The sequence below is a fragment of the Somniosus microcephalus genome, chromosome 1, assembly GCF_052327205.1.
Source record: "Somniosus microcephalus isolate GS21.2 chromosome 1, FLI_Smic_1.0, whole genome shotgun sequence".
Classification (NCBI taxonomy): Eukaryota; Metazoa; Chordata; class Chondrichthyes; order Squaliformes; family Somniosidae; genus Somniosus; species Somniosus microcephalus.
Window position 1 is genome coordinate 20,403,163 of NC_140987.1, and position 23,739 is coordinate 20,426,901.

Consider the following 23,739-nt stretch of genomic DNA (forward strand, 5'->3'; position numbering starts at 1 on the left):
TGTAAATGCACTGTACAGTGAAACCCCCGAGATGGTCCATCATGCTGCCCTAAAGAACTGTCTATGACGTGCAAGTAGTTATGTGACCTGTTATTATTTTGCACGTTGTAATTTGTCCGTTAAGTCCCTCATTCATGTTACCAGTTAGTATTTTGTAATCCTATAATTTACCGTCAGGGCTATGGTCTTGTGCTTTATGGTCAGTCAAATACTGTTTTTATTCTTCGGGATTCTGGTATCTACATATGTGTTTCGGGGTCACATTTTGTTTCCTTTTCTATTGGCCAACAGGAGCAGAGCAGATTTTTGCATCGTCCAGCTCTAAACATTCGTCACCTCTCTAAATAACTTGAGTATCGTCAGATTGTCACCAAGTTTGTACACTACTTAGATCATGCTTCAAACTTCCGTTTAATTACTCGTATGCATTTACTGTATTTCCAGTTTACTGAGAGATTTCTTTCAACTTCACTGCATTCACTCCAGGTTGCAGACACACTTCACCTAGAAACGTGTAGCTCCTTGGCTGCTTGATCTAATCTCATTCACCTGGGGATAAAACAGTGGCAAAGACTGCTTGGAAAAACTAGGAGAGTAGGAGAAATTTCAGCTCTACTTCCACTGTGAGCATCTCAGAGAAACAGATGAACAGTAACTGCGGCCATGTCTATTTTACTCAAATTTTAAGAACAAATATTTTTTAAAAATCTGTGTGGCAGAGAGAATTTATCTGCTTGCTCCTGGACTCAATCCAGTGATGAAGAGCAGAATTCTTGATGAGGGTAACCTTGTCCATAACAGACTGGCACGTCAGAGCTTTGACCATACCTGTCTGTCCTTTCTAAAATTGACTGGAACAGCGTCAGAGGTTTCTAGTACCTCGACCAGATCTTCGTCTTAGTAGGAGCATTAGCTACTGCAGCCCACCATTCTGTGTCACTTCAAAAGGACTGTACTGAGGGAGTGCTGCACTGTCGGAGGTGCCGTCTTTCAATGAGATGTTCAAGGCCCCGTCTGCTCTCTCAAGCAGACATAAAAGATCCCATGGCACTATTTCGAAGAAGAGCAGGGGGAGTTGTCCCTCAATCAAGATCACTTTAAAAAAAAGAGTTTATCTGGCCATTATTGCATTGCTGTTTGTGGCAGCTTACTGTGCACAAATTAGCTGCTGTGTTTTCTCCATGACAACAGTGACAACTCTTCAAAAGTACTTCATTGGCTGTAAAGCACTTTGGGACGTTCTGAGGTCATGAAAGGTGCTATAGAAATACAAGCCTTTTAAAGTCTACCATTTCAGCGGTGATTTCAGTGACCCTCTAATTTCCCTCCCATTTCTCATCGACATGTTGCCCTTTGGCGAATTCATCTGAAAACACAGCGTCAGTTTCCACATGTACGCTGACGACTCCCAGCTCTACCTCGCTACCTCTTCTCTCGACCCCTCCACAGTCTCTAAATTGTCAGACTGTCTGACATCCAGTTCTGGATGAGCAAAAGTTTTCTGCAATTAAATATTGGGAAGACTGAAGCCGTTGTTTTCGACCCCCCGCCACAAACTCCGTTCCCTAGCCACTGACTCCATCCCTCTCCCGAACATCTGTCTGAGGCTGAACCACACTGTTTGCAACCTTGCTGTCATATTTGACCCTGAAATGAGCTTCCGACCACATATCCGCAGGATAACAAAGACCGCCTACTTCCACCTCCGTAACATCGCCCGTCTCTGCCTTTTCCTCAGCTCATCCGCTGCTGAAACCCTCATCCATACCTTTGTTACCTCTAGACTTGACTATTCCAACGCACTCCTGGCTGGCTTCCCACATTCCACCCTACGTAAACTTGAGATCATCCAAAACTCGGCTGCCCGTGTCCTAACTCGCACCAAGTCCCGTTCGCCCATCACCCCTGTGCTCGTTGACCTACATCGGCTCCTGGTTAAGCAGCGCCTCGATTTCAAAATTCTCATCCTTGTTTTCAAATCCCTCCATGGCCTCGCCCTTCCTATCTCTGTTCTCCGTCAGCCCCACAACCCACCGAGATATCTGCGCTCCTCTAATTCTGCCCTCTTGAGCTTCCCTGATTATAATCGCTCAACCTTTGGTGGTCGTGCCTTCTGTTACCTGGGCCCTAAGCTCTGGAATTCCCTGCCTAAACCTGTCCGCCTCTCTCCCTCTTTCCTCCTTTAAGACGTTCCTTAAAGCTTACCTCTTTGACCAAGCTTTTGGTCACCTGCCCTAATTTATCCTTATGTGGATCGGTGTCAAATGTTTTGTATTAAAATAATCCTGTGCAACGCCTTGGGACGTTTTACTACGTTTAAGGCGCTATATAAATACAAGTTGTTGCTGTCGTCGTCGACCACCCCACCACCCCACCACATACCACCCTCCCCACCCCCCAAAAAAAAAACACACTGAAGTGGCGTAGGACATTTGCTTCGAAAAGCAAGATAGATTTCAGTTTGTGGAATGGAGAATGTGAAGAGAAACAAAAATTGGTGACAACTTTTCCCTTTGTGCTGATCATTCATCTGAGCCAGCTTGCTCTACAATCGAGAGACCTGGAGAGCTAAATCTATTGTCTGAGGACTGGAGACAGTCTGGCATTTTCCTTCCGTGTACCTTGGGGAGAGGGGCACGTGTGATCAGTTTAGTTTACACTAATCAGGTGCACACCGTGGATGAATGGCCGACTGAACAAGAAAACTGCACATACTTGGATGGCTTCTCCCCACTTTGTTGCCCAAACATCTGCGGCCACAGTATCTGTTTTGTTCCAGGTAATCGAACTGCAATCCATCATGTTTCTTGAAGCTGAATACCGTTGCACTTTACTGCCTCAGAAGTTCATTATTTTTAAATGAATTTTGCAAAACATCAAGTTAAAAATTTGCACTAAGTAATTTTCTACAGATGTTCAGGCACGTACGTTTATCTTTGAAGTTGGGCGGGTCATCAGTCCACTAAGTGGTGCATTCTGCCGCCTTCCTTCCTCCCCTGCCCAAAATGTTGCAGTGTTGTTTGTTACCAGGCTGAAATATTACACTGGGTGTGGGAAGTTGTGTCGTGCACTTCAATATTACGCTTCATGCGTGCTACTCCATCTATCGCCTCGGATGTCTATCGGCACCAGGGAAGCACCTGGAACTCTGGTGCTGTGCACCTTCAAAAGATTTCTCCAGACACCGGCCAAGCCGGAACGAGAAAATCTGATTATACTGCGGGGTGTTCTTTCACAGTTCAAGTGGACGCAGCATGAAAATTTCATACGTCTGTTACTGAGCTTTATTGAAATCCTCACTGTGTTGGGTGCTTGGGGACAGAGGCTGACCATAGCTGAGATTTTCAATCAGAACTGCCAAACTACAATCCAGTCCCAGAACCACGCAAGCTATTCATTATGGCTCTCAGAACCTCAAAAATAAATGCACTCTCTTTGTTTTGGTTACTTCGCAAGAATTTTCTTCGGCAACATTTAATTGGGAAGCCTGAAAAGCGAAACACGACTTCCATCGCCACTGAAATATATATGTGAAATTTCACGACCTTATCACCGTAATATGAGCACCAAAAAACCACATTTATTCCTTTTTCTTTCTCCTTCATTTAGTTTCCATGCAAAAGTGAATGTGCTGTCTTGCAACAGGTGAAAGCCACCTAAGGTCACAGTCTCAAAGAACACTCCACCATGTAAGGCCACTGTAGAAAGGTGCTCTTCCATGTTTTTGTTGTATTTAAGATTGCCCCGGAGTTCTGCAGTCATGGCTGCTCTTGATACAGACACAAGTTTGTCCACTTATCAATATTTTACACTAAAACTAATTGCCTTTTAATTTACTATGCATAGAAACATAGAAGAAAGGAGCAGGAGAGAAGATAGGAGCAGGAGTAGGCCATTCGGCCCCTCGAGCCTGCTCCACCATTTAATGAGATCATGGCTGATCGTCCAAATTCAGTACCCTGTCCCTGTTTTCTCCACATATCCCTTGATCCCTTTAGCCTTAAGAAATATATCGAACTCCTTCTTGAATATATTTAATGAATTGGCCTCAACTGCCTTCGGTGGTAGTGTTCCACAGGTTCACCACTCTCTGGGTGAAGAAAGTCATAGAGTTATACAGCACGGATAGAGGCCCTTCGGCCCATCGTGTCCGCGCCGGCCATCAAGCCCTGTCTGATCTAATCCCATATTCCAGCATTTGGTCCGTAGCCTTGTATGCTATGGCATTTCAAGTGCTCATCCAAATGCTTCTTAAATGTTGTGAGGGTTCCTGCCTCCACAACCCTTTCAGGCAGTGAGTTCCAGACTCCAACCACCCTCTGGGTGAAAAAGTTCTTTCTCAAATCCCCTCTAAACCTCCCGCCCTTTACCTTGAATCTATGCCCCCTAGTTATTGACCCCTCTACTAAGGGAAAAAGCTCCTCAGCATCCATCCTATCTATGCCCCTCATAATTTTGTACACCTCAATCATGTCCCCCCTCAGCCTCCTCTGCTCCAAGGAAAACAAACCCAATCTGCCCAGTCTCTCTTCATAGCTGAAGCGCTCCAGCCCCGGTAACATCCTGGTGAACCTCCTCTGCACCCTCTCCAATGCGATCACATCCTTCCTGTAGTGTGGCGACCAGAACTGCACACAGTATTCCAGCTGTGGCCTAACCAGTGTTTTATACAGTTCCATCATAACCTCCTTGCTCTTGCCTTCATTAGCCGAGGCATTGAATATAAGTATCCCATATGCCTTTTTTACCACCTTATCCACCTGTTCCGCCGCCTTCAGGGATCTGTGTACTTGCACACCCAGATCCCTCTGACCCTCCGTCTTGCCTAGGGTCTTACCATTCATTGTGTATTCCCTTGCCTTGTTAGTCCCCCCCAAAGTGCATCACCTCGCACTTTTCCGGGTTAAATTCCATTTGCCACTGTTCCGCCCAGCTGACCAACCCATCTATATCGTCCTGCAGACTGAGGCTACCCTCCTCGCTATTTACCACCCTACCAATTTTTGTATCATCCGCGAACTTACTGATCATACCTTTTACATTCATATCCAAGTCATTAATGTAGACCACAAACAGCAAGGGACCCAGCACCGATCCCTGTGGTACCCCACTGGCCACAGGCTTCCAGTCACAAAAACAACCTTCGACCATCACCCTCTGCCTTCTGCCACTAAGCCAGTTTTGTATCCAATGTGCCAAGGCACCCTGGATTCCATGGGCTCTTACCTTCTTGACCAGTCTCCTGTGCGGGACTTTATCGAAGGCCTTACTGAAATCCATATGTACCACATCCACTGTGTTACCCTCATCCACACACCTAGTCACCCCCTCAAAAAATTCAATCAAATTAGTCAGACATGATCTTCCCTTGACAAAGCCATGTTGACTATCCCTGATTAATCCTTGCCTCTCCAAGTGGAGACAAATTTTGTCCCTCAGAATTTTTTCCAATAATTTTCCTACCACTGACGTTAGGCTCACTGGCCTGTAGTTCCCCGGTTTTTCCCTACTTCCCTTCTTGAATAATGGTACTACATCAGCGGTTCTCCAGTCCTCTGGCACATCCCCTGTGGCCAGAGAGGTCCTGAATATATGTGTTGGAGCCCCCGCAATCTCTTCCTTTGCCTCACACAGCAGCCTGGGATACATTTCATCCGGGCCTGGGGATTTATCCATTTTTAGGCCAGCTAAAACCGCCAATACCACCTCCCTCTCGATGTGAATATGTTCGAGCATATCACAGTCCCCCCCGCCCTATTTCTATGTCTACATCGTCCTTCTCCATAGTGAAAACAGATGCAAAAAATTCATTTAGAACCCCTCCTACATCTTCCAGCTCCACACACAGATTGCCACTTTTGTCCCTAATGGGCCCTATTTTTTCCCTAGTTATCCTCTTACCCTTAATACACTTATAAAACATCTTAGGATTTTCCTTTATTTTGCTTGCCAGTGTTATTTCATGGCCCCTCCTTGATCTCCTAATTTCTTTTTTAAGTATCCCCCTGCACTTTTTGTACTCCTCTAGGGCTTCCTCCGTCTTTAGCCTTTTGTATCTGCCAAAAGCCCGCCTTTTTTTCCTAATCCATTCTCGTATATCCCCTGAGATCCAAGGTTCCCTGTGGTTTTTGGAACCACCCTTGACCTTTACGGGAACATGTTGCCATTGTATGATCCCAATCTCCCTTCTGAAAGCCTCCCATTGCTCTGATGCGGATTTTCCTACAAGTAGCTGATCCCAGTCCATTTTGGCCAGATCCTGCCTTATCCTATTAAAATCGGCCTTCCCCCAATTTAGAACCTTTATTTCCGGCCCATCCCTGTCCTTTTCCATGACCACCTTAAATCTCACCACATTATGGTCACTGTCACCAAAGTGCTCACCTACTAGCACTTTTTCCACTTGGCCGGCCACATTCCCTAGAATTAGGTCCAGTACCGCCCCCTCTCTTGTAGGACTTTCTACATGCTGGCTCAAAAAGCTCTCCTGGATGCACTTGAAGAATTCTACACCCTCTGAGCCTTTCACACTCTGACTATCCCAGTTAATATTGGGGAAGTTGAAATCCCCCATTATTATTACCCTATTATTTGCACATTTCTCTGAGATTTGCCTACATATCTGTTCCTCTATCTCCCCCTGACTGTTTGGAGGCCTATAGTACACTCCCAGCAAAGTGCTTGCCCCCTTTTTGTTTTTAAGCTCCACCCATATGGCCTCATTAGAGGAACCTGCTAATATATCATCCCTCCTTACTGCAGTAATTGACTCCTTAATTAATATTGCGACACCCCCTCTTATACCTCCCCCTCTGTCTCGCCTGAAGATTCTGTACCCCGGAATATTGAGCTGCCAGTCTTGCCCCTCCCTCAACCATGTCTCCGTGATAGCAACAATATCATACTCCCATGTGTTTATCAACGCCTTCAGTTCATCCACCTTACTTGCAAGACTCCTTGCATTAAAATAGATGCCATCCAGCCTTGCCCTTATATATTTGCCCTGTCTACCAAGCTGACTTGTTTTTTTCTCTATAATTGGCAGCACATCACCCCCTATTTCAGCTCCCCTCTGTATCCCATCCCCCTGCCAAGTTAGTTTAAACCCCCCCCCCCCCCCCCCCCCCAACAGTGCTAGCAAACCTCCCCGCAAGGATATTTGTCCCGCTCTGGTTCAGGTGCAACCCGTCCGACTTGTACAAGTCCCACCTTTCCCAGAAGCAAGCCCAGTGATCCAGGAAAGTAAAACCCTCCCCCCTACACCAACTCTTTAGCCACGCATTCATCTGCTCTATCCTCCCATTCCTATACTCACTAGCACGTGGCACTGGGAGTAATCCAGAGATTACAACCTTTGAGGTCCTGCTCTTTAATCTGTTACCTAGCTCCCTAAATTCTTGATGCAGGACCTCATCCCCCTTCCTACCTATGTCGTTGGTCCCAATGTGGACCACGACCTCTGCCTGCTCACCCTCCCCCTTAAGAATGCCCTGTAGCCGCTCAGTGACATCCCTGACCCTGGCCCCAGGGAGGCAACAAACCATCCTGGAGTCACGTTTGCGGCCACAGAAACGCCTATCTGTTCCCCTTACGATAGAATCCCCTACCACTATTGCTCTCCCACTCTTTTTCCTCCCTTCCTGAGCAGCAGAAGCGTCCCTGGTGCCAGGAAGCTGGCTGCTGCTGCCTTCCCCTGGTGAGTCATCCCCCTCAACAGTATCCAACTTGGTATACCTGTTTGAAAGGGGGATGTCCGCAGGGGTTCCCTGCACTACCTGCCTGCCTCATCTCAGTCCTAAATGGCTTACCCCATATCCTTAGACTGTGACCCCTGGTTCTGGACTCCCCGACCATCGGAAACATCCTTCCTGCATCTAGCCTGCCTAGTCCTGTTAGAATTTTAAGTTTCAATGAGATCCCCTCTCATTCTTCTAAACTCCAGCGAATATAAGCCCAATCGACTCAATCTCTCCTCATATGTCATTCCTGCCATTCCAGTTATCAGTCTGGTCAATCTTCACTGCACTCCCTCCATGGCAAGAACATCCTTCCTCAGATAAGGTGACCGAAACTGCACACAATACTCATGGTGTGGTCTCACCAAGGCTCTGTACAACTGCAGCAAGACATCCTTGCTCCTGTACTCGAATCCTCTCGCTATGAAGTCCAACATACCATTTGCCGCCTTAACTGCCTGCTGCGCCTGTGTGCTTACCTTCAGCGAATGGTGCATAAGGACACCCAGGTCTCGTTGCACTTCCCCTTCTCCCAATCCATTGTCGTTCAGATAATCTTATCTTCCTGTTTTTGCCACCAAAGTGGATAACCTCGCATTTATCCACATTATACTGCATCTGCCATGCATCTGCCCAATCACCCAACCTGTCCAAATCATACTGGAGCTTCTCGGTATCCTCCTCACAGCACACACGCCCACCCAGCTTTGTGTCGTCTGCAAACTTGGAGATATTACATCTAGTTCCCTCGTCTAGATCATTAATATATATTGTGACTAGCTGGGGTCCTTGCACCGATCCCTGCGGTACCCCACTCGTCGCTGCCTGCCACTATTCCAACTCTTTTTGCTTCCTGTCTGCCAACCAGTTCTCTATCCAAGTCAGTACCTTACCCCATGTGCTTTAACTTTACACGCTAATCTCTTCAGCGGGACCTTATCGAAAACCTTCTGAAAGTCCAAATACACCACATCCACTGGTTCTTCCTTATCTATTCTACCAGTTACATCCTCAAAAAATTCCAGTAGATTAGTCAAGCACGATTTACCTTTTGTAAATCCATGTTGACTTTGTCCGATCCTGTCACTGTTTTCCAAGTGCTCTGCTATTACAGCTTTTATAATGGACTCTAGCATTTCCCCACTACCGATGTCAGGCTTTAATTCCCAGTTTTCTCTGTACCACCTTTTTTAAATAGTGGGGTTACATTAGCTACCCTCCAATCTATGGGAACTGTGTTCAGGTCTATAGAATTTTGGAAGATGACCAGCAATGCATCTACTATTTCTCGGGCCACTTCCTTAAGTACCCTAGGATGTAGTTTATTGCGCCCTGGGGATTTATCGGCCTTCAATCCCGTCAATTTCCCTACCACCATTTCCCTACAAATACTGATTTCATTCAGTTTCTCCCTCTCATTAGACCCTATATTCCCCGACATCTCTGGGAGGTTATTTGTGTCGTCCTTTGTGAAGACAGAACCAAAGTATGTATTTAATAGGTCAGCCATTTCTTTGTTCCCCATTATAAATTCCCCTGATTCTGACTGCAAGGGACCTACGCTTGACTTCACCAATCTTTTTCTCTTCACATATATCTATAGAAGCTTTTACAGTCAGTTTTTATGTTCCGTGCAAGCGTACTCTCCTACTCTATTTCCCTTTCTTAATTAATCCTTTTGTCCTCCTTTGCTGAATCCTAAACTGCTCCCAATCCTCAGGTTTGCTGCTTTTTCTGGCCAATTTATATGTCCTCTCCTTGGATTTTTTGCTATCCGTAATTTCACTTGTTAGCCACGGTTGAGTTACCTTTTTTGTTTTATTTTTGTGCCGGACAAGGATGAACAAATTCTGTAGTTCATCCATGTGATCTTTAAATGTTTGCCACTGCCTATCCACCGTCAACCCTTTAAGTAATGTTCCCCAATCCATCCTAGCCAACTCGCGCCTCATACCATCGTAGTTTCCTTTATTTAAATTCAGGACCCTAGTCTCTGAGTCAACTACTTCACTCTCCATCTTAATGAAGAATTCTATCATATTATGATCGCTCCTCCCCAAGGGGCCTCACACAACAAGATTGCTAATCAATCCTTTCTCATTACATAATACCCAGTCTAAGATGGCCTGATATCTGGTTGGTTCCTCGACATATTGTTCCAGGAAACCATCCTGTATACACTCTAGGAACTCCTCCTCCACAGTATTGTTACTAATTTGGCTAGCCCAATCTATATGTAGATTAAAGTCACCCATGATGACTGCTGTGCCCTTATTGCACGCATCTCTAATTTCCCGTTTAATGCCATCCCCAACCTCCGCATTACTGTTTGGGGGTCTGTATACAACTCCCACTAACGTTTTCTGCCCCATGGTATTTCTCAGCTTTATCCATACAGATTCCACATCATCAGAACTAATACCCTTCCTTACTATTTGTGTTAATCTCCTCTTTAAGCAGCAATGCTACCCCACCTCTTTTTCCTTTTTGCCTGTCCTTCCTGAATATTGAATACCCCTGGATGTTGAATTCCCAGCCTTGGTCACCCTGGAGCCAGGTCTCCGTAATCCCAATTATATCATATCCGTTTACATCTATTTGCGCAGCTAATTCATCTACCTTATTACGAATGCTCCTCGCATTAAGATACAAAGCCTTGAGGCTTGTTTTTTTTAACACTCTTAGCCCTTTTAGAATTATTATTTACTGTGGCCCTGTTTGATTTACACACTTGATTTCTCTGCCTTCCGCTTTTGCTTTTCTCCTTCCTGTCTTTTGCTTCTATCCTTGCTTCCCTGTCCTCTGTCTCCCTGCACAGGTTCCGAACCCCCTGCCATTTTAGTTTAAACCCTCCCCAACAGCACTAGCAAACACTCTCCCTAGTACATCGGTCCCGGTCCTGCCCAGGTGCAAACCGTCCAGTTTGTCCCACCTCCCCCAGAACCAGTTCCAATGTGCCAGGAATTTGAATCCCTCCGCCTTGCACCATTCCTCTAGCCACGTATTCATCTGAAATATCCTTCTATTTCTACTCTGACTAGCACGTGGCACTTGTAGCAATCCTGAGATTACTAACTTTTGAGGCCCTATTTTTTAATTTACCCCCTAACTCCCCATATTCAGCTTTTAGGACCGCATCCCGTTTTTTTTACCTATATCGTTGGTACCGAAATGCACCACAACAGCTGGCTGCTCACCCTCCTCCTCCAGAATGCCCTGCAGCTGCTCCGAGACATCCTTGACCCTTGAACCAGGGAGGCAACATACCATCCTGGAGTCTCATTTGCGGCCGCAGAAACGCCTATCTATTCCCCTAACAATAGAATCCCCTATCACTATAGCTCTCCCGCTCTTTTTCCTCCTGTCATGTGCAGCAGAACCACCCATGGTGCCAGGAAGTTGGCTACTGCTGCCTTCCCCCGATAAGCCATTTCCCCCAACAATATCGAAAGCGATATATCTGTTTGAGGGTGGATGGCCACAGGGGACCCCTGCACTACCTGCCTGCGCCTACTACTCTGCCTGGCAGTCACCCATTCACTTCCTGCCTGTGCAGCCTTTACCTGTGGTGTGACCAACTCCCTAAGTGTGCTATCCACGATGTCCTCAGCATCGCGAATGCTCCAGTATGTATCCATTTGCAGCTCCAGCGCCGCAATGCGGTCTACCATTAGCTGCAGCTGGATACATTCCCGCACACATGGTAGTCAGGGACACTAGAAGTGTCCCTGATTTCCCACATAGTGCAGGAGGAGCATGCCACGGGGCCGAGCTGTGCTGCCATGACTTACCCTTTAATTAATTCAGATTAAATGAAATCAAATCAATACCACTAATTACACTACAATTAAATGATACACTCAAGGGCCCTTGTTTGCTAGCACTCCCCGCTACACAACAGAGACCCTAGAAAGTATAAACCACAAAGTTTGGAAAAAAGCGAGAAAGAGAGAAATACCTGCTTTCTGGTGATGTCGCACTTCGATTACTTTTTACTTCTCTCTCTCCCCGCTCCTTAAATCCTCAGTCTCTGCGCTCAGTCTCCACCCAGGGCCGCCCTCGCTGCTGCCGCCGGTGAGTCTGGGCCGCTCTCTCTCTCCCCGCTCCTTAAATCCTCGGTCATTGAAGGTTCTTGCAGGTTTTACTTGCTTTAATGTTTGAAAATGTTTGGCACCACATTACTCATCAAGAACAGCAATTTGTATTTGTTTTTCTACTTAAAGGCAATAAATAATCAAGATTTGTCATTTTCATGTGTTCAATATCAGACAACAATGACCCAGCCTGGGCAGTTCTTTGGTCGATGCACGGTTAAGATCTGCATTCCCTTGCATCCATCCCAGGAGGTGGCACCCATGACATTTTTATTGTCCACCAACAGTGCAATATTAATGATGGGGCTCACTAGGTCTATCTGATTTATTGGGCGACGATTCTTCTTATAAAGCTCTTGATTTTTTTTAATGCCACAATACCCCCGAGTCTTGGTTGCTCTTCGAAGTGTGGGTCGGGTACCCGCCTCCTTTGAAACTGGCGTGGAGGCGGGATGGGTTCGTGCCCCCCGATTTCGGGATTTTAACCTCCAATCCGGACTCCACGGCACAATGAAAATCCTGCCCCAAGTGTTTGGTATTGCTGCAGCAGAGATTGGGCACTTGCTCAATGGAAACCAGAGAAAGAACCACATGAAACCAATACAAAGGAGCTCCAATATACTACACCACTCCATTTTGAACTCCTTTGAAGAATATGAACTTTGTACATTGGTTTTTGGATTTATAAAAAGTTGGCGGCTGACCAGACAATAAATTTCAGCTTCACAATTAAAACTGTAGTCTCTAACACTACATTTCAATTTTGGAACAAGTACAGCAATGAAGTTTTTCCTGCCCTTACTTTCTAAAACACTTCTCACCGATGATGATAAATGTACAACTAATTAATAAGGATTTCTAAGTGCGCCTGTTAAAATAACCAATCTTAAAATTTGTGTCTCAGTCTGAAGTAAATCATTTGTTTTGTTGCTGAATGCCCAAGTGTGAATGGACCAGAATATAAGATTAACTGCTGCAAATATGGTCTCCTCATTCTGTGGACATAGTTCAACCTCCACATACAAATCAATACGCCATCAGCCAATAGGGAGAAACACCGAGGGAAAACGTTCCCTCGAAGCTGCGCGGCCGCCTGCTGGTCCCGCGCAGCCTGGGACCGGCTTTTCCCAATGTGAAATTTCGCGCACCCAAATTTAAAATTGGGGGGACATTGCTTGGGACACTTCCCCAATCACTGAGCCATGGATGCCTATTTTGGTTAGGTATTGTTCCAAGCCATACATTAGTCATTTGACTGGAAACAGCGAGAGATTGTAAAAACCACGTAGAAATTAGCAGCAAGCTCCAAGACGTGCCAGGTGAGAAAGGAAACCTTGTACGTGGAGAATTATGGCCACAAAGACTGAAGAAAACCAGTCCTCCCAGATGTAAGCTAACATTCTTTCTAAATCAACCTTCACACACAACACTCTGAGCTAAATTCCAAGGTCAGTTTGGAGCACAGCTGGAACAAGGTATCTGTTGTCTTGAAACTGCTTCATCAAAACAAAGCTGGATGAAAGCGGGCAAGTTCCTCCAAGGAGTTCCCTGGCAGGCAGCGTCAAGGGAAGCCATTCACGTATCAGGCCACAAAATGGCTTCAGGCCTCCCAAGTGCTAAAATAAATACAAGCAAAGTGACCGCCTCAAATCTATAACAATTTTCAGATCACGACGTTAAAAGGTCCGACTGCTCAGAACTGAACACACTGGAGCAGAGGCGAGGGTCGGGTCTACTAGAAATGTTCAAAATTGAAGGAGGATTTGAGGGAGCAAGCAGGGAAAGAGTATTTCTACTGCTCAATGAATTGTTAATTAGGGGCATCATATCAAGATTGGCACTAGAAAGTCTAAATGGGGAAGGTAGAAGCAAGTTATCTTCAGAGATAGGCTTACTAAGCTGTTAAAGATAAGTCACTTTGGATTCAGTAGGCTAATGCAAAGAGTGCTGCACTAACAGTGCAGAGGTCCCAAGTTCAAATCCCACCATGGGAAGTTGTGACAAATTTGGCAATTTTGGGGCTAGTATCAGAGAAATAACTGAAAGCTTCCAGACCAGAAAACTCCAACATCTTCACTATTGTCCTTCAGGGAAGGGAGCCTGCCACCCCGACCTGATCTAGATTATACGTGTGCTTTGGTCCCACGCTAACTCAGGACACTGGTTCATCAGTGCTTCCTTTTGCAAGCAGTCCTCCCCTTTGCAAGCAGTCCTCCCCTGCATTCAGAGATCAGGGAAGAGGATTAGTGCCAATCAACTGCCTGTTAACAGGTAGTTAACAGGCAGTTTTTAGCCGAATCCCTATTTTCATTGTTGAAATGTGAGATTCCCGACGACGCCAAACCACGCCAAGTTAGCGAGGCGGGCCGTCAGGATGAAGGACTTGGGAGGGTTCGAGATGTCCGGTGTTTAGGTGAGTGATGGGTGCATGAGTGCAGAGGTAAGTGTGTTTGGTGTGTGTAAAGTGTTTAAAAAAGTTTTACTTACATTTACATACCTTTACAGCCTTCCTTCCCTCAGGTCTCGGGAGTCCCTCATCTCACCGGCACAGAAAGCAAAATGGCCACCATCTGTCAAAAGTTCCAGCATTCAGCTTTCTGTTCCAGGGAGAGATCTCAATCATCCTGAGAGGAAGGAATTAACTTGGAGTACAGATTGTCAGTGTTTGACAGCTTCAAACAGCTGTGAAATGCTGATATTTCATCTGTCAAAAGATCTTGATTGGCCAGCTGAGCCTGCTGGGCGGGCTCAACAAGGTTAATCAAGTCAAAATCGTGTGGGTTGACTAGAACTCGATGGAGGTGGGACTACAACCTCAAAAGTTGTAGTCCCGCCTCCTACCCGACTCCTCAATGAAAATCCAGCCCTTGGTCTCTGATGTCTAGATTGAGACATCAGAGTCTTAAGCACAGGAGAAGGCCACTAGCCCAACGCTGACTTATTTTGAAAATCAGTCCCACACAAACTGCCTTCTCACCATAATCCCTCAATCTGTTCTGTCATCCAGTTGTTTGATGAATTCATTTATACTGACTCATTGGGTAACTGGCTCCATAAAACTAGTACCCTTTGGAAAAAGTGACCTGGTGTTTCCCGGAGTGAGCCTTTGGCTCAGTGGTTGCACTCCCATCTCTGAGTCAGAAAATGCTGGGTTCGAACCCCACTCCAGACAGTCCTGGCAAGTGGAGCTCTGGCTCTGAATTCTGGGTTGACATCAGCGGGATACTCACGCCCGCTGGGTATGGGTGCCAATGAGTCACATCAGTCGGGACAACAGAGGGAAAATTAGATTTTGACTAAGTTTGAAAATCGGTTTGATTAAAATCCGACTGGTTGCATTTTATGGCTCCAAGAGCAACTAGCTAATGGATTGCAGAGGTGTGCAAGTCTTGAGGGTACAAGCAAGCTGCAATTTACATTACATTTAGACCAAAATAACAACAGAAAACGCTGGAAAAACTCAGCATCCGTGGAGAGAGAAACGGAGTCAACGTTTCAGGTCGAAGACCTTTCGTCAGAACTGAAAAAAAGCAGGAAAAGGGATAGATTTTAAAGCAAGTTAGGGGCTGGGTAAAGGGGGAGGGGATGAAAGAACAAAAGGGAAGGTCAGTGATACAGGATGGAAAGCGGGAGAGATTAAGAGACATTGAGAGACATTAAGAGATATTCAAGGCGAGAGGAGGTGGTAATGGGACAGGTTAAGGAACAAAGGATGGCTCTAGATGGGGTGTGAATTGCCCTGGGAGAATGAAGGACAGCTGCCATGTGGGAGGGAAGAAAAAAGGCCAAACAAAAGTGTGGATAAAAAAATAAAAATTATATGTGATAGGGGCCGAGGTTATGATCTGAAATTGTTGAACTCTGTGTTGAGTCCAGAGGGCTGTAGAGTGCCTAATTGAAAGATGAGGTGCTGTTCCTCGAGCTTCCGTGGAACAATGCAAGAGGCCACGGATGGCGAGGTCTGAGTGGGAGTGGAGCGGTGAATTAAAGTGATAGGCCACCAGGAGCTCGGGGTCCCCCTTACGGACTGAACGGAGGTGTTCCGCAAAGCGTTCACCCAATCTGCGTTTGGTCTCCCCAATGTGAAGGAGACCACATCGTGAGCAGCGAATACAGTATACTGGATTGCAGGAAGTACAAGTAAATCGCTGTTTCACCTGAAAGGGGTGTTTAGGGCCCTGGACAGTGGGAAGGGGGGAGGTATAAGGGCATGTGTTTCAGGGGAAGGGGTGCTGAGGATGGTAGAGGAGTGGACTAGGGTGTCGCGGAGGGAGCGGTCCCTACGGAATGCTGAAAGGGGAGGGGAAGATGTGTTTGGTGGTAGGATCACGTTGGAGGTGGCGGAAATGGCGGAGGATGATCCGTTGAATGTGGAGGCTGGTGGGGTGAAAGGTGAGGACAAGGGAAACTCTATCGTGGTTCCAGGAGGGAGGGGCAGGGGCGAGGGCAGAAGTGCGGGAGACAGAACGGACACGGTCGAGGGCCGTGTCAACCACAGTAGAGGGGAATCCTCAGTTGAGGAAAAAGGAAGACATGTCGGAAGCACTGGTGTGGAAGGTGGCATCGTCTGAGCAGATACGGCGGAGACAGAGAAACTGGGAGAATGGAATAGAGTCCTTACAGGAGGCGAGGTGGGAGGAAGTGTAGTCCAGGTAGCTGTGAGAGTCTGGGCCTGTAGTGAATGCCAATAGCCTATCCCCAGAGATGGAGACAGAGAAGTCGAGGAAGGGAAGGGAAGAGTCGGAGATGGACCATGTGAAGGTGAGGGAAGGGTGGAAATTGGACCAGGTGGCTTAAGCATCCCCCACACACTCTCTATCTGAGACTTGAATGTGACGTACAAGCCCACTGATTTGTGTTTCTCTTGGAAAAATGGAGGTAGTTGCAAAATACGATCTCGGAATTCCAGAAAATCCTGGAATCCCAAATAATAAAAATGAATTTGGCTTATGCAGTCAATGAGGAACAGTGAACCAGATGATGTGTAAGGATTTTAATGTTTTAAATGTGATTTTTGTTTTGCTTCTTGATGATAAATTCACTTGCCTTTTTGTTCTATTGCAGACGCCCTTCACTTTTGGTCTGGGTCAGAGGGCACCGTACTCAACAGGAGAACGATGTCTTCTGTGTCGAAGTGAACGCAAAGACTCTTCACTCTCCGAGAGTGGGATTACAAACCCAAACAAAATGGCACTTTCTACATCCCCAAAAACAAATAGCATGTTGCACCTTCCGCTCTGGGTGTGTCCGGACTGCAGGCGTACGGTTGAAAAGGATGATCGGCAAGTTTCTCTCGAGCAATCTCTAGTGGTAAGTGGGATGGTTTAATGCTTTGTTTTCCATAAGATCAGTCAGACATGTTTGATTAGTTAAAAAAAAAAAACACCTTTCTAAATATATATGCTTCGGAACGTCATATGATTTTGTTTCCAGCTTTCCTCTTTCCCCTGCACCCCCCCCACCCCCTCCACACCCCATCACCACCACCTCCCAACCAGGTTTCATACATTGAACTGGAAACAAAATGTTGGACAAACTTGGAGACCATCGTTTAGTGTACAAAGTGAGGAAATTTGTCCTTTCTCTGTCTGCCTTGTAATTGCGCAGTGTGATATTAATGGTCACGATAGCATATGCCTTTGTTTAAAAATAGCGAGTAAAGGAATTTAACCTAAATACATTGACACATTTGTTACTAATACCTGTGATTTCAGGCATGTGTGTTTGCAGTGTGTATTGAAATATTTCAAAATAAAATAATCAAGTAAGCACATTGTCAGAGTCCCTGCTGAAATAAATGTCTCCAGTGAAAGATCTTTCAAGATCGTACAAACCCAGAACATTCAAATGAGTTGAGCAGGATATGTGGGAACATGAGTAGGCCATTCCGCCCCTGAAGCCTTTTGTGCCAATCTGTTAGGCCATGGCCAAGATGTACTTCGACAACACATACCCGCCGCCGCTTTATGTCCCTCGATGCCCTTGCCTAACAAAAATCTTATTGCTGTCAGTCCTGCAAATTTTAACTGACCCAGCATCCTTGGCCTTTTGGGGCGAGTGTTGCAGATTTCCACTACCCTTTGTGTGAACAGGTGCTTCTTGACCTAGCTCTAATTTTAAGCTTGTGCCCTCTTACTCTGGATTCCGCCACCTGAGGAAATAGTTTCCCCACACCTACCCCATCGAACCCCTTTATCATTTTAAACACCTTGTTTAGATTACCCTTCAACCTTCTAAACTCCAGGGAATACAAACCAGGTTTATACAACCTGCCCTCAGAAGATAACCTTTCAAGCCTTGGTATCACTCTGTTCAATCTGTGCTGTGCCCCCTCCAAGACCAATATATTCTTCCTGAAGTGCACTACCCAAAACTGAATGCAGTGCTCCAGATAGGGTCTGACCAAGGCTACGTGCACCTGAAGCATCACTTCCTCCCCTTTGTATTCCAGCCCCCCCCTCGAGATAAAGGCCAACATTCTATTAGCCTCTTACTTTTTGTCCCTGTGATTTGTTTACCCGGACACCCAAATCCCTTTGCTGCTCCACAGTTACTAGTCTCTCGCCATTACGAAAATAAAGGTGTGACATTTGCAATTACCAATCCAAAGGCACAATTCCTGAATCTGGAGAGCTTTGGAAGATTGTGACCAATGCATCTGCAGTTGGGTAGTTTTTCAATTTGCATCTTGTTTTTACCTTGAGCTCTTAGTAAACTTACCAAGTTACTAGAGTAAGGTTGAGAAATAATTTGTGATCATCCCTGAAGTATTTTCATGCTCGGCAATAGAATGCATTTTGGCATCAAACGCTGACGGTCTAAATGCAGAGTAAGGCTTCCTGTGCTCTGTTCCAACAGTATTTCTTGATCCCAGACTCGGACGAGCAACCCCTACCATTTCAATAGGAATCTTTCCACTTCTTATCAGCCACTCTTATGGTCTCTCATGAGTGAGATTGCCAGTTTAATGCAAACTAAGATGTGAATTTAGTACTCGAGCTTGGGTGACGCAAGGCCCTTTGCAACTGCTAAATGGAAGAGGCTTTTATTCCATTAGCATGGGCTGCGTTTGAACTATTACCTTGAAGTAGGAAAGCCAAGTCTATTAACTCGCTGCACCACCTGGTCCTGTTCTTGCTGAGTGCTCTGAATTAGAGCTATTTGGTAGGTGGATTTGCTTTCTCATACAGCACTCTACGTCACAGCAAGATTGCCACTTCTCCGTATGCCATTTGGGCAGAATGTACTTGTGGCATATATCCTGCCTTGGGATATATGCTGTCATCTCATTGGTAGTTGATGTCATGTGATTTGTGGTGGCCATCTTAAATTCAGTTCTTTCCAGCCTTTAGTTGGGACTGGGTGTTGAAGATGTGCTACAGGATTTTTAAGTTAATAAAGCCTAGATTAGAAAGGCAAATCTATTCTTTATTTCAGTACTGCAATCAGCACGGGCTGTAAAGAATTTGGCTCAAAAATGTCTTTGTGAGCAGCAATGCATGAATACAAAGCACAGACCCTAAGTTAATACGACCCATTATGAAGTGCTGGAATGATCAAGGTGTTGGAGGGACAAATGCAAAGTTTCAGGTTAGAAACGTAAAAACATAGAAGATAGGAGCAGGAGTAGGCCATTCGGCCCCTCGAGCCTGCTCCACCATTCAATGAGATCATGGCTGATCATCCAAATTCAGTACCCGGTCCCTGCTTTCTCCCCATATCCCTTGATCCCTTTAGCCTTAAGAAATATATTTAACTCCTTCTTGAATATATTTAATGAATTGGCCTCTACTGCCTTCTGTGGTAGAGAATTCCACAGGTTCACCACTCTCTGGGTCAAGAAATTCCCCCTCATCTCTGCCCTAAATGGCTTACCCCCTATCCTTAGACTGTGACCCCTGGTTCTGGACTCCCTGGCCATCGGGAACATCCTTCCAGCATCGAGTCTGTCTAGTCCTGTTAGAATTTTATAAGTTTCAATGAGATCCCCTCTCATTCTTCTAAATTCCAGCGAGTATAAGCCCAATCGACCCAATCTCTCTTCATACGTCATTCCTGCCATCCCAGGTATCAGTCTGGTGAATCTTTGCTGCACTCCCTCCATGACGAGAACATCCTTCCTCAGATAAGGCGACCAAAACTGCACACAATACTCAAGATGTGGTCTTAACAAGGCCCTGTACAACTACAACAAGACATCCTTGTTCCTGTACTCAAACCCTCTCGCTACGAAGGCCAACATACCATTTGCCTTCTTAACCGCCTGCTGCACCTGCATGCTTACCTTCAGCGACTGGTGCACAAGGACACCCAGGTCTCGTTGCACTTCCCCCTTCTCCCAATCTATTGCCATTCAGATAATAATCTGCCTTCCTGTTTTTGACACCAAAGTGGATAACCTCACATTTATCCATGTTATATTGCATCGACCATGCTTCTGCCCAATCACCCAACCTGTCTAAATCATACTGGAGTTTCTCGGCATCCTCCTCGCAGCACACACGCCCACCCAGCTTTGTGTCGTCTGCAAACTTGGTGATATTACATCTAGTTCCCTCGTCTAGATCATTAATATATATTGTGAATAGCTGGGGTCCTAGGACCGATCCCTGCGGTACCCCACTAGTCACTGCGTGCCACTCGGGAAAAAGACCCGTTTATTCCAACTCTTTGCTTTCTGTCTGCCAACCAGTTCTCTATCCAAGTCAATACCTTGCCCCCAATTCCATGTGCCTCAACTTTACACGCTAATCTCTTATGTGGGACCTTATAGAAAGCCTTCTGAAAGTCCAAATACGCCACAGCCACTGGTTCTCCCATATCTATTTTACCAGTTACATCCTCAAAAAATTCCAGTAGATTAGTCAAGCACGATTTACCTTTTGTAAATCCATGTTGACTTTGTCCGATCCTGTCACTGTTTTCCAAATGCTCTGCTATTACATCTTTTATAATGGACTCTGAGCATTTTCCCCACGACCGATGTCAGGCTTACCGGTCTGTAATTCCCTGTTTTCTCTACCACCTTTTTTGAATAGTGGGGAAACATTAGCTACCCTCCAATCCATGGGTACTGTTCCAGAGTCTATTGAATTTTGGAAGATGACCAGCAATGCATCTACTATTTCTAGGGTCACTTCCTTAAGTACCCTAGGATGTAGATTATCAGGTCCTGGGGATTTATCGGCCTCCAATCCCGTCAATTTCCCCAACACCATTTCCCTACAAATACTGATTTCTTTCAGTTCCTCCATCTCATTAGACCCTATGTTCCCCGACATCTCTGCGAGGTTATTTGTGTTCTCCTTTGTGAAGACCGAACCAAAGTAAATTCCCCTGATTCTGACTGTAAGGGACCTACGCTTGACTTCACCAATCTTTTTCTCTTCGCATATCTATAAAAGCTTTTACAGTCAGTTTTTATGTTCCCTGCAAGCTTACTCTCATTCTATTTTCCCTTTCTTAATTAATCCCTTTGTCCTCCTTTGTTGAATCCTAAACTGCTCCCAATCCTTAGGATTATTGCTTTTTCTGGCCAATTTATATGTCCTCTCCTTGGATCTTATGCTATCCCTAATTTCCCTTGTTAGCCATGGTTGAGTCACCTTTTTTGTTTTATTTTTATGCCAAACTGGGATGAACAAATTCTGTAGTTCATCCATGCGATCTTTGAATGTTTGCCATTGCCTATCCACCGTCAACCCTTTGAGTGACATTCCCCAATCAATCCTACCCAACTCGCGCCTCATACCATCGCAGTTTCCTGAACTACATGCTGTGGAAAATGTCTGGAAGAGAATGTTTTTCCCTTGCCTGATATTACATGTTCCTCAATAGGGCAGATTTCCTTTAAATTCATGGGAAAATTTAACTTTGGGACATAGAAACTTCTAGTGACAGTTCATGTTTAAACCTTTATCAAATTGCATATTATCTATATATATAAAGCGGCTCTTCTGTCTGTCTGTCTGTCTGTCCGCCTGGTCTCTGCGTTTGGAAGTTACAGAGCGTACCGACGCGCGCGTCGCCTCAAAAGAAAGCTTGCGATTCCGGACCGGTTATAGGCCTATTTACGTTTCGGCCGGACAAAAATCCCACCCGCGGTATCCCAAAATCGTTCAGCGTTCCGCTCTCATTAGCGACCGTGTGACGTCGAGGTCTTCCTACAGTTGAGTGTCGAGTGACTCGACCATTGACCAATCCTACGCTTCGGTGACCTGACCGGTCGACCAATCGGTGCGTGTGTGGGCGGGCTTTATCCTTCTGAACCGAGGTGAGTGGCCGCCATCTTGATTTTTCACGATTTTTTCCCCCACACTTTCTGTGTGTTAGGGAACTAAGGTAAATATTTGAATTATGTGTTAGGGAATTAATTAACAATTTATTTCAGTTTTATATTGTGTTTAGCAACCCCCCCCCCTCCTCCTCCTCCTCCTCACCCTCGTGCAGGGGGGACTCGGTGCTGGTCTCCAGGCCCGCTGCAGGCAGGCCTGAAGCTCCAAAAATTTCTCTCTTCCCTCTCTCTCTCTCCTTCTCCTCTTCCCTCTCTCTCCTTCCCCTCTTCCCTCTCTCTCCCTACTTCCCCCTCTCAGGTTTGACGGTGTCGGGGCCCGAAGTGAGCCGCTCTAACGGCCGCCAGCGGGGTTTTCCCTGCCTACTCCCCGCGGGCCGCCTCGCCCGCGCATGCGCCGCCCGCCCGCGAGAGCCCGCTCTGGCTTTTTTTTAAAACGGCAACCACGCATGCGCACGGCCGTTGCGCAGCCGCCTTGACGCCGGCACGCATGCGCATGGCCCCCGTGACGCCAGCACACAGCCTCGTGAGATCGCGGTGGGTGCGAGCCTCGGGAAATCGCGGGGGGCGGGGGAAGAGAGCCTCGGGAAATCGCGGGGGGGGGGGGGGGAGAGCCTCGGGAAATCGCGGGGGGGTGGAGAGCCTCGGGAAATCGCGGGGGGGAGAGCCTCGGGAAATCGCGGGGGGGGAGAGAGCCTCGGGAAATCGCGGGGGGGAGAGCCTCGGGAAATCGCGGGGGGGAGAGAGCCTCGGGAAATCGCGGGGGGGGGGGGGTGGGGGAGAGAGAGCCTCGGGAAATCGCGGGGGGCGGGGGGGAGAGAGCCTCGGGAAATCGCGGGGGGCGGGGGGGAGAGCCTCGGGAAATCGCGGGGGGCGGGGGGGGAGAGCCTCGGGAAATCGCGGGGGGGGAGAGCCTCGGGAAATCGCGGGGGGGGGGGAGAGCCTCGGGAAATCGCGGGGGGGGGGGGGGAGAGCCTCGGGAAATCGCGGGGGTGGGGGGGGGAGAGCCTCGGGAAATCGCGGGGGGGGGGGAGAGCCTCGGGAAATCGCGGGGGGCGGGCGGGGGAGAGCCTCGGGAAATCGCGGGGGGGGGGTGGGGGAGAGCCTCGGGAAATCGCGGGGGGCAGGGGGGGAGAGAGTCGCGGGGGGAGAGCCTCGGGAAATCACGGGGGGGGAGAGCCTCGGGAAATCGTGGCGGGGGGGGGGAGAGCCTCGGGAAATCGCGGGGGGGGGGGGGAGAGCCTCGGGAAATCGCGGGGTGCGGGGGGGAGAGAGCCTCGGGAAATCGCGGGGGGGAGAGCCTCGGGAAATCGCGGGGGGGAGAGCCTCGTGAAATCGCGGGGGGCGGGGGGGGGAGAGAGCCTCGGGAAATCGCGGAGGGGGAGAGCCTCGGGAAATCGCGGGGGGGAGAGCCTCGGGAAATCGCGGCGGGGAGAGCCTCGGGAAATCGCGGGGGGGAGAGCCTCGGGAAATCGTGGCGGGGGGGGGAGAGCCTCGGGAAATCGCGGGGGGTGGGGGGAGAGCCTCGGGAAATCGCGGGGTGCGGGGGGGAGAGAGCCTCGGGAAATCGCGGGGGGGAGAGCCTCGGGAAATCGCGGGGGGGAGAGCCTCGTGAAAT

The 23,739-nt window shown here is 47.3% G+C and overlaps 1 protein-coding gene across 4 annotated transcripts in view; it reads left to right on the top strand.

Annotated features, from left to right (window-relative positions):
• fam193a (family with sequence similarity 193 member A) overlaps window positions 1–23,739 on the top strand; it is a 334,280-nt gene that overhangs the window by 153,360 nt on the left and 157,181 nt on the right. For 3 of the 4 annotated variants that reach the window (XM_085973735.1, XM_085973887.1, XM_085973783.1), the window contains one exon: window positions 16,895–17,140. In XM_085973735.1, the coding sequence (XP_085829861.1) occupies window positions 16,895–17,140 (246 nt within the window). Of the gene's footprint in view, window positions 1–3,609; window positions 3,690–16,894; window positions 17,141–23,739 lie in introns of all 4 variants that reach the window. The other variant, XM_085973833.1, reaches the window with a different exon arrangement.